General features: G+C 51.2%; 1 protein-coding gene across 1 annotated transcript in view; it reads right to left on the bottom strand.

Moving 5' to 3' along the window:
• The window catches only part of LOC116620697, a 42,717-nt gene that overhangs the window by 7,506 nt on the left and 20,369 nt on the right, over nt 1–14,842 (bottom strand). The window contains exons 7-9 of the mRNA XM_032386320.2: nt 13,542–13,625; nt 12,850–12,997; nt 564–757 (exon numbers count right to left, since the gene is read on the bottom strand). Coding sequence (XP_032242211.2) covers nt 564–757; nt 12,850–12,997; nt 13,542–13,625 — 426 coding nt within the window. The remainder of the gene's footprint in view (nt 1–563; nt 758–12,849; nt 12,998–13,541; nt 13,626–14,842) is intronic.

Below are 14,842 nucleotides of genomic sequence, written 5' to 3'. Positions count from 1 at the left end.
TAGATTTGTCTTATTGCACTGACATTAATCATAACATTAATTGATAGCAGTACAAAACTATGTACGCTGTTTTCGAAATTGTGTTGTGTTGTGCGTGGGGGACTTATCTAATAGTATTTCTTGCAGCCTAACATTTTCATATAATAAAAAATAAGATTTTTTTTCCATATAGTCCCAGCATTTCATCAAAAGGGAGACAACTTTTTAGTAAAATGGATGTGACACTAGTTCCTTTGAAATTTGTGCCATTTGACATTTGTGCAGATATCCACTTATTTCAAAATACACCTAGCTCAATAAACGTTGTCAGTGCAAATGGCGAATGCCAATAGTCAAATGGCAATTCTAAGATCGAAGAATACCATGGAACACGTCAAATTTCTACTGAATACAGGAAAATGTTGATAATTTATGCGAATATATTACTTATCATCATTATGCTTACAAATAATTATACCCACAAGCAGTGATTGGTCGTAGAACTGCCAATTGCCATTCGCCATTGCACTGAGAACGTTTATTGAAATAGGTGTATGCAAGAAAGAGACCGGAATGAAACGAACCTGTGCTATTTATATATTGCCCAATGTGAAGCGTGGCGTTGGCGGGTATTCCTTTCTCACTCAATTCAGAATTGTAAAAGTAAGCCACCGAGTTTCTATCGAGGTAGACATATAAATACCCGCGAATTAAAGTTACAACAATGTAATGCCACTCGCCGTCTTGCAACTTCGCGATGTCGGTATAATCTCTTTGCCTGATGGGGAGAAAGGTTAAAATTGGTATCATGTATTGGTACGGCAGCACTCAATACTGTAGGTATGTCGACCCCTCACATGCCCCTGGGTGGGTATGTCCACCCCTCACGTGCCCCTGGGTGGGGTATGTCTACCCCTCACGTGCCCCTGGGTGGGGTATGTCCACCCCTCACATGCCCCTGGGTGGGGTATGTCCACCCCTCACATGCCCCTGGGTGGGTATGTCCACCCCTCACATGCCCCTGGGTGAGTATGTCGACCCCTCACATGCCCCTGGGTGGGGTATGTCCACCCCTCACATGTCCCTGGGTGGGGCATGTCCACCCCTCACATGTCCCTGGGTGGGGTATGTCCACCCCTCACATGCCACTGGGTGGGGTATGTCTACCCCTCACATGCCCCTGGGTGGGGTATGTCCACCCCTCACATGTCCCTGGGTGGGGTATGTCCACCCCTCACATGCCCCTTGGTGGGGTATGTCTACCCCTCACATGCCCCTGGGTGGGGTATGTCCACCCCTCACATGCCCCTGGGTGGGGTATGTCCACCCCTCACATGCCCCTGGGTGGGGTATGTCTACCCCTCACATGCCCCTAGGTGGGTATGTCCAACCCTCACATGCCCGTGGGTGGGTATGTCCACCCCTCACATGCCCCTGGGTGGGTAAGTTCACCCCTCACATGCCCCTGGGTGAGTATGTCCACCCCTCACATGCCCCTGGGTGGGTAAGTCCACCCCTCACATGCCCCTGGGTGGGGTATGTCGATCTCAACCATGCCCCTGGGTGGGGTATGTCCACCCCTCACATGCCCCTGGGTGGGTAAGTCCACCCCTCACATGCCCCTGGGTGGGGTATGTCCACCTCTCACATGCCCCTGGGTGGGGTATGTCCACCCCTCACATGCCCCTGGGTGGGTATGTCCACCCCTCACATGCCCCTGGGTGAGTATGTCGACCCCTCACATGCCCCTGGGTGGGGTATGTCCACCCCTCACATGTCCCTGGTTGGGGCATGTCCACCTCTCACATGTCCCTGGGTGGGGTATGTCCACCCCTCACATGCCCCTGGGTGGGGTATGACTACCCCTCACATGCCCCTGGGTGGGGTATGTCAACCCCTCACATGTCCCTGGGTGGGGTATGTCCACCCCTCACATGCCCCTGGGTGGGGTATGTCTACCCCTCACATGCCTCTGGGTGGGGTATGTCCACCCCTCACATGCCCCTGGGTGGGGTATGTCCACCCCTCACATGCCCCTGGGTGGGGAATGTCTACCCCTCACATGCCACTGGGTGGGTATGTCCACCCCTCACATGCCCGTGGGTGGGTATGTCCACCCCTCACATGCCCCTGGGTGGGTAAGTCCACCCCTCACATGCCCCTGGGTGAGTATGTCCACCCCTCACATGCCCCTGGGTGGGGTATGTCAACCCCTCACATGTCCCTGGGTGGGGTATGTCCACCCCTCACATGCCCCTGGGTGGGGTATGTCTACCCCTCACATGCCCCTGGGTGGGGTATGTCCACCCCTCACATGCCCCTGGGTGAGTATGTCAACCCCTCACACGCCCCTGGGTGGGTATGTCCACCCCTCACATGCTCCTGGGTGGATATGTCGACCCCTCACATGCCCCTGGGTGGAGTATGTCCACCCCTCACATGCCCCTGGATGGGGTATGTCCACCCCTCACATGTCCCTGGGTGGGGTATGTCCACCCCTCACATGTCCCTGGGTGGGGCATGTCCACCCCTCACATGTCCCTGGGTAGGGTATGTCCACCCCTCACATGCCCCTGGGTGGGGTATGTCTACCCCTCACATGCCCCTGGGTGGGGTATGTCCACCCCTCACATGCCCCTGGGTGGGGTATGTCCACCCCTCACATGCCTCTGGGTGGGGTATGTCCACCCCTCACATGCCCCTGGGTGGGGTATGTCCACCCCTCACATGCCCCTGGGTGGGGTATGTCTACCCCTCACATGCCCCTGGGTGGGTATGTCCACCCCTCACATTCCCGTGGGTGGGTATGTCCACCCCTCACATGCCCCTGGGTGGGTAAGTCCACCCCTCACATGCCCCTGGGTGGGTAAGTCCACCCCTCACATGCCCCTGGGTGGGTAAGTCCACCCCTCACATGCCCCTGGGTGGGGTATGTCGATCTCAACCATGCCCCTGGGTGGGGTATGTCCACCCCTCACATGCCCCTGGGTGGGTAAGTCCACCCCTCACATGCCCCTGGGTGGGGTATGTCCACCTCTCACATGCCCCTGGGTGGGGTATGTCCACCCCTCACATGCCCCTGGGTGGGTATGTCCACCCCTCACATGCCCCTGGGTGAGTATGTCGACCCCTCACATGCCCCTGGGTGGGGTATGTCCACCCCTCACATGTCCCTGGTTGGGGCATGTCCACCTCTCACATGTCCCTGGGTGGGGTATGTCCACCCCTCACATGCCCCTGGGTGGGGTATGTCTACCCCTCACATGCCCCTGGGTGGGGTATGTCAACCCCTCACATGTCCCTGGGTGGGGTATGTCCACCCCTCACATGCCCCTGGGTGGGGTATGTCTACCCCTCACATGCCTCTGGGTGGGGTATGTCCACCCCTCACATGCCCCTGGGTGGGGTATGTCCACCCCTCACATGCCCCTGGGTGGGGAATGTCTACCCCTCACATGCCACTGGGTGGGTATGTCCACCCCTCACATGCCCGTGGGTGGGTATGTCCACCCCTCACATGCCCCTGGGTGGGTAAGTCCACCCCTCACATGCCCCTGGGTGAGTATGTCCACCCCTCACATGCCCCTGGGTGGGGTATGTCAACCCCTCACATGTCCCTGGGTGGGGTATGTCCACCCCTCACATGCCCCTGGGTGGGGTATGTCTACCCCTCACATGCCCCTGGGTGGGGTATGTCCACCCCTCACATGCCCCTGGGTGAGTATGTCAACCCCTCACACGCCCCTGGGTGGGTATGTCCACCCCTCACATGCTCCTGGGTGGATATGTTGACCCCTCACATGCCCCTGGGTGGAGTATGTCCACCCCTCACATGCCCCTGGATGGGGTATGTCCACCCCTCACATGTCCCTGGGTGGGGTATGTCCACCCCTCACATGTCCCTGGGTGGGGCATGTCACCCCTCACATGTCCCTGGGTAGGGTATGTCCACCCCTCACATGCCCCTGGGTGGGGTATGTCTACCCCTCACATGCCCCTGGGTGGGGTATGTCCACCCCTCACATGCCCCTGGGTGGGGTATGTCCACCCCTCACATGCCTCTGGGTGGGGTATGTCCACCCCTCACATGCCCCTGGGTGGGGTATGTCCACCCCTCACATGCCCCTGGGTGGGGTATGTCTACCCCTCACATGCCCCTGGGTGGGTATGTCCACCCCTCACATTCCCGTGGGTGGGTATGTCCACCCCTCACATGCCCCTGGGTAGGTAAGTCCACCCCTCACATGCCCCTGGGTGAGTATGTCCACCCCTCACATGCCCCTGGGTGGGTAAGTCCACCCCTCACATGCCCCTGGGTGGGGTATGTCGACCTCAACCATGCCCCTGGGTGGGGTATGTCCACCCCTCACATGCCCCTGGGTGGGGTATGTCCACCCCTCACATGCCCCTGGGTGGGGTATGTCTTACCCTCACATGCCCCTGGGTGGGTATGTCCACCCCTCACATGCCCCTGGGTGGGGTATGTCCACCGCTCACGTGCCTCTGGGTGGGGTATGTCCACCCCTCACATGCCCCTGGGTGGGGTATGTCTACCCCTCACATGCCCCTGGGTGGGGTATGTCGACCTCTCACATGCCCCTGGGTGGGTATGTCCACCCCTCACATGCCCCTGGGTGGGGTATGTCCACCCCTCACATGCCCCTGGGTGGGGTATGTCTTACCCTCACATGCCCCTGGGTGGGTATGTCCACCCCTCACATGCCCCTGGGTGGGGTATGTTCACCCCTCACATGTCCCTGGGTGGGGTATGTCTACCCCTCACATGCCCCTGTGTGGGTATGTCGACCTCTCACATGCCCCTGGGTGGGCTATGTCTACCCCTCACATGCCCCTGGGTGGGGTATGTCAACCCCTCACATGCCTCTGGGTGGGGTATGTCCACCCCTCACATGCCCCTGGGTGGGGTATGTCTTACCCTCACATGCCCCTGGGTGGGTATGTCCACCCCTCACATGCCCCTGGGTGGGGTATGTCCACCCCTCACATGTCCCTGGGTGGGGTATGTCTACCCCTCACATGCCCCTGGGTGGGTATGTCCACCTCTCACGTGCCCCTGGGTGGGTATCTACCACTCCCTCTAGAGGTTATCTACACCAATTCCCTCTAGAGGTTATCTACACCTATTCCCTCTAGCGGGTAATCTACACCCACTCCCTCTAGAGGTTATCTACACCCACTCTCTTTAGAGGTTATTTACAACCACTCCCTCTAGTGGTTATCTACACCCACTCCCTCTAGAGGTTATCTACACCCATTCCCTCTACAGGTTATCTACACCCACTCCCTCTAAAGGTTATCTACACCCACTCCCTCAAGAGGTTATCTACACCCACTCCCTCTAGAGGTTATCTACACCCACTCCCTCTAGATGTTATCTACACCCACTCCCTCTAAAGGTTATCTACACCCACTCCCTCTAGAGGTTATCTACACCCACTCCCTCTAGAGGTTATCTACACCCACTCCCTCTAAAGGTTATCTACACCCACTCCCTCTAGAGGTTTTCTACACACACTCCCTTTAGCGGGTTATCTACACCCGCTCCCTCTAGAGGTTATCTACATCCACTCCCTCTACAGGTTATTTACACCAACTCCCTCTAAAGGTTATCTACACCCACTCCCTCTAGATGTTATCTACACCCACTCCCTCTAGAGGTTATCTACATCCACACCATCTAGAGGTTATCTACACCCGCTCCCTCTAAAGGTTATCTACACCCACTCCCTCTAGAGGTTATCTACACCCACTCCCTCTAGAGGTTATCTACACCCACTCCCTCTAAAGGTTATCTACACCCACTCCCTCTAGAGGTTTTCTACACACACTCCCTTTAGCGGGTTATCTACACCCACTCCCTCTACAGGTTATCTACACCCAATCTCTTTAGCGGGTTATCTACACCCTCTCCCTCCAAAGGTTATCTACACCCACACCCTCTAGAGGCCATCTATACCCACTCCCTCTAGAGGCCATCTACACCCACTCCCTCTAAAGGTTATCTACAACAACTTCTTCTAGAGGTTATCTACACCTCCTCTAGAGGTTATCTACACCCACTCCCTCTAGCGGGTTATCTACATCCACACCATCTAGAGGTTATCTACACCCGCTCCCTCTAGAGGTTATCAACACCCACTCCCTCTAGAGGTTATCTGCACCCGCTCCCTCTAAAGTTATCTGCACCCACTCCCTCTAGCGGGATATCTACAACAACTCCCTCTAGAGGTTATCTACTCCTCCTCTAGAGGTTATCTACACCCACTCCCTTTAGCGGGTTATCTACACCCACTCCCTCTACAGGTTATCTACACCCAATCTCTTTAGCGGGTTATCTACACCCTCTCCCTCCAAAGGTTATCTACACCCACACCCTCTAGAGGCCATCTATACCCACTCCCTCTAGAGGCCATCTACACCCACTCCCTCTAAAGGTTATCTACACCCACTCCCTCTAGAAGTTATCTACACCCACTCCCTCTAGAGGTTATCTACACCCACTCCCTCTATAGGTTATCTACACCCACTCCCTTTAGAAGTTATCTACACCCACACCCTCTAAAGGTTATCTACATCCACACCCTCTAGAGGTTATCTACACCCACTCCCTCTAGAGGTTATCTACACCCGCTCCATCTAGAGGTTATCTACACCCACTCCCTCTAAAGGTTATCTACACCCACTCCCTCTAGAGGTTATCTACACCCACTCCCTCTAAAGGTTATCTACACCCGCTTCCTCTATAGGTTATCTAAACCCACTCCCTCTAGCGGGTTATCTACACACGCTCCCTCTAGAAATTATCTACACCCACTCCCTCTAGAGGTTATCTACACCCACTCCCTCTAGAGGTTATCTATACCCTCTCTAGCGGGTTATCTACACCCACTCCCTCTAGCGGGTTATCTACACCCACACCCTCTAGAGATTATCTACACCCGCTCCCTCTAGAAGTTAACTACACCCACTCCCTCTAGCGGGTTATCTACACCCACACCCTCTAGAGGTTATCTACATCCACACCCTCTAGAGGTTATCTACACCCACTCCCTCTAGAGGTTATCTACACCCACTGCCTCTAGAGGTTATCTCCACCCACTCCCTCAAGAGGTTATCTACACCCACTCCCTCTAGAGGTTATCTAAACCCACTCCCTCTAGCGGGTTATCTACACCCGCTCCCTCTAGCGGGTTATCTACAACCACTCCCTCTAGATGTTATCTACACCCACACCATCTAGAGGTTATCTACACAAGCTCCCTCTAGAGGTTATCTACACCCACACCCTCTAGAGGTTATCTACACCCACTCCCTCTAGAGGTTATCTACACCCACTACCTCTAGAGGTTATCTACACCCGCTCCCTCTAAAGTTATCTACAACCACCCCCTTTAGCGGGTTATCTACACCTACTCCCTCTAGCGGGTTATCTACACCCGCTCCCTCTAGCGGGTTATCTACACCCGCTCCCTCTAAAGGTTATCTGCACCCACTCCCTCTAGCGGGTTATCTACACCCGCTCCCTCTAAAGGTTATCTGCACCCACTCCCTCTAGCAGGTTATCTACACCCACTCCCTCTAGCGGGTTATTTACACCCGCTCCCTCTAAAGGTTATCTGCACCCACTCCCTCTAGCGGGTTATCTACAACAACTTCCTCTAGAGGTTATCTACACCTCCTCTAGAGGTTATCTACACCCACTCCCTCTAGCGGGTTATCTACATCCACACCATCTAGAGGTTATCTACACCCGCTCCCTCTAAAGGTTATCTACACCCACTCCCTCTAGAGGTTATCTACACCCACTCCTTCTAGAGGTTATCTACACCCACTCCCTCTAAAGGTTATCTACACCCACTCCCTCTAGAGGTTTTCTACACACACTCCCTTTAGCGGGTTATCTACACCCACTCCCTCTACAGGTTATCTACACCCAATCTCTTTAGCGGGTTATCTACACCCTCTCACTCCAAAGGTTATCTACACCCACACCCTCTAGAGGCCATCTATACCCACTCCCTCTAGAGGCCATCTACACCCACTCCCTCTAAAGGTTATCTACAACAACTTCTTCTAGAGGTTATCTACACCTCCTCTAGAGGTTATCTACACCCACTCTCTCTAGCGGGTTATCTACATCCACACCATCTAGAGGTTATCTACACCCGCTCCCTCTAGAGGTTATCAACACCCACTCCCTCTAGAGGTTATCTGCACCCGCTCCCTCTAAAGTTATCTGCACCCACTCTCTCTAGCAAGATATCTACAACAACTCCCTCTAGAGGTTATCTACTCCTCCTCTAGAGGTTATCTACACCCACTCCCTTTAGCGGGTTATCTGCACCCACTCCCTCTACAGGTTATCTACACCCAATCTCTTTAGCGGGTTATCTACACCCTCTCCCTCCAAAGGTTATCTACACCCACACCCTCTAGAGGCCATCTATACCCACTCCCTCTAGAGGCCATCTACACCCACTCCCTCTAAAGGTTATCTACACCCACTCCCTCTAGAAGTTATCTACACCCACTCCCTCTAGAGGTTATCTACACCCACTCCCTCTATAGGTTATCTACACCCACTCCCTTTAGAAGTTATCTACACCCACACCCTCTAAAGGTTATCTACATCCACACCCTCTAGAGGTTATCTACACCCACTCCCTCTAGAGGTTATCTACACCCGCTCCCTCTAGAGGTTATCTACACCCACTCCCTCTAAAGGTTATCTACACCCACTCCCTCTAGAGGTTATCTACACCCACTCCCTCTAAAGGTTATCTACACCCGCTTCCTCTATAGGTTATCTAAACCCACTCCCTCTAGAGGTTATCTACACCCTCTCTAGCGGGTTATCTACACCCACTCCCTCTAGCGGGTTATCTACACCCACACCCTCTAGAGATTATCTACACCCGCTCCCTCTAGAAGTTATCTACACCCACTCCCTCTAGCGGGTTATCTACACCCACACCCTCTAGAGGTTATCTACATCCACACCCTCTAGAGGTTATCTACACCCACTCCCTCTAGAGGTTATCTACACCCACTGCCTCTAGAGGTTATCTCCACCGACTCCCTCTAGCGGGTTATCTACACCCACTCCCTCTAGCGGGTTATCTACACCCACTCCCTCTAGCGGGATATCTACACCCACTCCCTCTACAGGTTATCTACACTCACTCCCTCTAGAGGTTATCTACATCCACACCCTCTAGCGGGTTATCTACACCCACTCCCTCTTGCGGGTTATCTACACCCACTCCCTCTAGCGGGTTATCTACACACACACCCTCTAGCGGGTTATCTTTACCCACTTCCTCTAGAGGTTATCTACACCCACTCCCGCTAAAGGTTATCTACACCCACTCCCTCTAAAGGTTATCTACACCCACTCCCTCTACAAGTTATCTACACCAACTCCCTCTAGAAGTTATCTACACCCACTCCCTCTAGAGGTTATCTAAACCCACTAAATCTAAAGGTTATCTACACCCACTCCCTCTAGAGGGTATCTACACCCACTAAATCTAAAGGTTATCTACACCCACTCCCTCTAGAGGGTATCTACATCCACTCCCTCTAGAGGGTATCTACACTCACTCCCTCTAGAGGTTATCTACACCCACTAAATCTAAAGGTTATCTACACCCACTCCCTCTAGAGGGTATCTACACCCACTCCCTCTAGAGGGTATCTACACCCACTCCCTCTAAAGGTTATCTACACCCACTCCCTCTAGCGGGTTATCTACACCCACTCCCTCTAGAGGTTATCTACACCCACTCCCTCTAGATGTTATCTACATCCACTCCCTCTAAAGGTTATCTACACCCATTCCATCTAGATGTTATCTACACCCACTCCCTCTAGAGGTTATCTACACCCACTCCCTCTAAAGGTTATCTACACCCACTCCCTCTAGAGGTTATCTACACCCACTCCCTCTAAAGGTTATCTACACCCACTCCCTCTAGAGGTTATCTACACCCACTAAATCTAAAGGTTATCTACACCCACTCCCTCTAGAGGTTATCTACACCCACTCCCTCTAGATGTTATCTACACCCACTCCCTCTAAAGGTTATCTACACACACTCCCTCTAGAGGTTATCTACACCCACTCCCTCTAGATGTTATCTACATCCACTCCCTCTAAAGGTTATCTACACCCACTCCCTCTAGCGGGTTATCTACACCCACTCCCTCTAGATGTTATCTACACCCACTCCCTCTAGATGTTATCTACACCCACTCCCTCTAAAGGTTATCTACACCCACTCCCTCTAGAGGTTATCTACACCCACTCCCTTTAGATGTTATCTACACCCACTCCCTCTAAAGGTTATCTACACACACTCCCTCTATAGGTTATCTACACCCACTCCCTCTAAAGGTTATCTACACCCACTCCCTCTAGCGGGTTATCTACACCCACTCCCTCTAGAGGTTATCTACACCCACTCCCTCTAGAGGTTATCTACACCCGCTCCCTCTAGAGGTTATCTACACCCACTCCCTCTAGCGGGTTATCTACACCCACTCCCTCTAGAGGTTATCTACACCCACTCCCTCTAGAGGTTATCTACACCCACTCCCTCTAGCGGGTTATCTACACCCACTCCCTCTAGATGTTATCTACATCCACTCCCTCTAAAGGTTATCTACACCCACTCCCTCTAGAGGTTATCTACACCCATTCCCTCTAGAGGTTATCTACACCCACTCCCTCTAGATGTTATCTACATCCACTCCCTCTAAAGGTTATCTACACCCACTCCCTCTAGAGGTTATCTACACCCATTCCCTCTAGATGTTATCTACACCCACTCCCTCTAGAGGTTATCTACACCCACTCCCTCTAAAGGTTATCTACACCCACTCCCTCTAGAGGTTATCTACACCCGCTCCCCTTAGAGGTTATCTACACCCGCTCCCTCTAGAGGTTATCTACACCCACTAAATCTAAAGGTTATCTACACCCACTCCCTCTAGAGGTTATCTACACCCACTCCCTCTAGAGGTTATCTACACCCACTCCCTCTAAAGGTTATCTACACCCACTCCCTCTAGATGTTATCTACACCCACTCCCTCTAGATGTTATCTACACCCACTCCCTCTAAAGGTTATCTACACCCACTCCCTCTAGAGGTTATCTACACCCACTCCCTCTAGATGTTATCTACATCCACTCCCTCTAAAGGTTATCTACACCCACTCCCTCTAGATGTTATCTACACCCACTCCCTCTTGAGGTTATCTACACCCGCTCCCTCTAGAGGTTATCTACACCCACTCCCTCTAGATGTTATCTACACCCACTCCCTCTAGAGGTTATCTACACCCACTCCCTCTAGAGGTTATCTACACCCACTCCCTCTAGAGGTTATCTACATCCACTCCCTCTAGAGGTTATCTACACCCACTCCCTCTAGAGGTTATCTACACCCGCTTCCTCTAGAGGTTATCTACACCCGCTCCCTCTAGAGGTTATCTACACCCACTCCCTCTAAAGGTTATCTACACCCGCTCCCTCTAGAGGTTATCTACACCCACTCCCTCTAGAGGTTATCTACATCCACTCCCTCTACAGGTTATCTACACCGACTCCCTCTAGAGGTTATCTACACCCACTCCCTCTTGAGGTTATCTACACCCGCTCCCTCTAGAGGTTATCTACACCCACTCCCTCTAGATGTTATCTACACCCACTCCCTCTAGAGGTTATCTACACCCACTCCCTCTAGAGGTTATCTACACCCACTCCCTCTAGAGGTTATCTACACCCGCTCCCTCTAGAGGTTATCTACATCCACTCCCTCTAATGGTTATCTACACCCACTCCCTCTAGAGGTTATCTACACCCACTCCCTCTAGATGTTATCTACACCCGCTCCCTCTTGAGGTTATCTACACCCGCTCCCTCTAGAGGTTATCTACACCCACTCCCTCTAGATGTTATCTACACCCACACCCTCTAGAGGTTATCTACACCCACTCCCTCTAGAGGTTATCTACACCCACTCCCTCTAGAGGTTATCTACACCCACTCCCTCTAGATGTTATCTACACCCACTCCCTCTAGATGTTATCTACACCCACTCCCTCTAAAGGTTATCTACACCCACTCCCTCTAGATGTTATCTACACCCACTCCCTCTAGAGGTTATCTACACCCACTCCCTCTAGAGGTTATCTACATCCACTCCCTCTACAGGTTATCTACACCCACTCCCTCTAGATGTTATCTACACCCACTCCCTCTTGAGGTTATCTACACCCGCTCCCTCTAGAGGTTATCTACACCCACTCCCTCTAGATGTTATCTACACCCACTCCCTCTTGAGGTTATCTACACCCACTCCCTCTAGAGGTTATCTACACCCACTCCCTCTAGAGGTTATCTACACCCACTCCCTCTAGAGGTTATCTACACCCACTCCCTCTAGAGGTTATCTACACCCACTCCCTCTAGAGGTTATCTACACCCACTCCCTCTAGAGGTTATCTACACCTGCTCCCTCTAGAGGTTATCTACATCCACTCCCTCTAAAGGTTATCTACACCCACTCCCTCTAGAGGTTATCTACACCCGCTCCCTCTAGAGGTTATCTACATCCACTCCCTCTAAAGGTTATCTACACCCACTCCCTCTAGATGTTATCTACACCCACTCCCTCTAGAGGTTATCTACACCCGCTCCCTCTAGAGGTTATCTACATCCACTCCCTCTAAAGGTTATCTACACCCACTCCCTCTAGATGTTATCTACACCCACTCCCTCTTTAGGTTATCTCCAAAAGTTATCTACAGCCCCCCACCCCCCGCTCGTTCACGTGGTACTTACACTGCCTGACTGAGAAGATCCATGTTTATCAGATTGTTTCGAAGATCAAATTTGATGGATAGTAGTACCACGCCCTCGTCAGTGGTATAGGAGAAAATGGTGATCACACTTGAGTCACTAGTCCTTATCCAAAATGTCAAGTAAAACTCTACAAACAAGTAGATCAAGCGGTTAAGCTAACTAAGCATTTTTCTAAACGAACTATTAATTGACTAATTCATTGGAGTATGTGGCCAAGGACCCCGGGTAGAAGGCGTCTTTCTTTTTCTTGTAATTTCCTTTACAAAAGGAGAAGAGGTATTCCTCCCTTCCAGGACCGTAGCCAGGGGAGTTGGGGGGGGGGGGGGTTCGCAAGAACCACCTCACTTGACTGGAGAAAGAACCATCTCACTTGGCTGGAAGTTCCGCTTTTATGAAGGAAAATCGTGTAGCAATTGGGAGCTTGTGTATGTATTGGTAGCTTGTCTAAGTTCGCAGTGACACTCAATTTTTATTCATAACAGCGGACCTTCCAGTCGAGTGGGGTGGTTCTCCGAACCCCCAACCCAACCCACCCCACCCCCACCTCTTGCCCCTTTCTACGGGGCCTGCGCGGTGCTGCGCACATATTTAAAAAAACAAATGTCTTCGGAACGATAAAAGGTGGACAGACCTACCTTACAGCGTGGGCATGTCTTTGTAATGATACTAACCTTTCAGTATGGGAATGTCTTTGTATTGAAGAGAGCTTTTGCTGGATTTATTCGCAAACACGAGTGCATAGCGAGTTTCATTATCTGTAAAAAGGCATTTAAATTTACTCTATCACAATCGTAAATTACTCTGTTAATGATTTTTTGCGTTATATACTTGAAAGCTTTTTTGACACTTGCTTGGACAATTTACTAAGAGATGTAAACCTAAATACAAATACTTTTCATTTGGTTCTGTTGCTCTAACATAGTGACCTGAAAAACAACCTCTTAAAAAGCAACAGAAAATGAAAAATACATCTACCACATACGGTAACCCCGAACCTGACTGAACGTTGGTTTGTATAGTTAAGGGAGCCCAAGAATTGAAATCATTCTAACAAGAAATTTACAGCATTGTTTAGCCTCAATCAAAAACCTGTTTTGGGACTTCTTTTGTTTTATCTTGCAAAGGTTCAAAATGCATAGTCCGTACGGCCAACCCCGGTCTAAGTCAATCGTTAAAAATCGATATCGATACAAATTGTTAAAAATCAACGACTTTTATCGATCGATTCGTGAAATCGTTAAAAATCGTTAGGGAAAATAAGAGTGCTGAAAACGATAATACATTTTTTTTTTATTTAGCGACTCTTAACGGAAACGTAAAAAGCGGTTCAATCCAAGAGAGAAGGGCCAAATAGGCAAACTAACAAATGAAGAGGCATGAGAACATGGAACAATCTTTAGCCAGTAAAATGCAGGTGACCATGCCAAGTTTTCACCCACCTCAGTCATCCCAGGGACCGCATGGACGCATGTGAATACCCGAGGACGCGTTGATCACGGATCGTATGATTGTGCAACTGTGCACGGTATTTTCCGAGATTGCTGGTCTCTATTCGAACATTCGGACATTCGAACACGAACGGCGCGTGTTATGGCGCGAGTAAAACTCAAACCGAAAGATTACTTGGTAGTATTTTGTTTTTAAATTTTGCGTATGTTGGGGTAGGGGCTCATGACATATTCGCGTAAAATCTATAAAGCCTATATTTCAATAATAGCGGGGCTCCACGCAGCGCGGAGCGGAGTTCCATACCTAAGAAAAAGTGGTATACAAAAAAAATATGGTAGCAAATATTGGTAACCCATCGACTCGAGTTTTCGTGACGCGATGGCCGTCCGTCCGTCCCCAAAGAGCATGGTATGACAACCAAACGTGACAGGTGTCATGTATGGTTCAATGGTGGTGCAAAACTGTGGTCCCGTGATTTGTGACGTCATCGATGACGTCGCTAGAAGCAAAAATATGCTGACGT

Source organism: Nematostella vectensis, chromosome 10 (genome assembly GCF_932526225.1).
Source record: "Nematostella vectensis chromosome 10, jaNemVect1.1, whole genome shotgun sequence".
Lineage (NCBI taxonomy): Eukaryota > Metazoa > Cnidaria > Anthozoa > Actiniaria > Edwardsiidae > Nematostella > Nematostella vectensis.
This window is presented reverse-complemented; position numbering and strand designations above follow the sequence as displayed.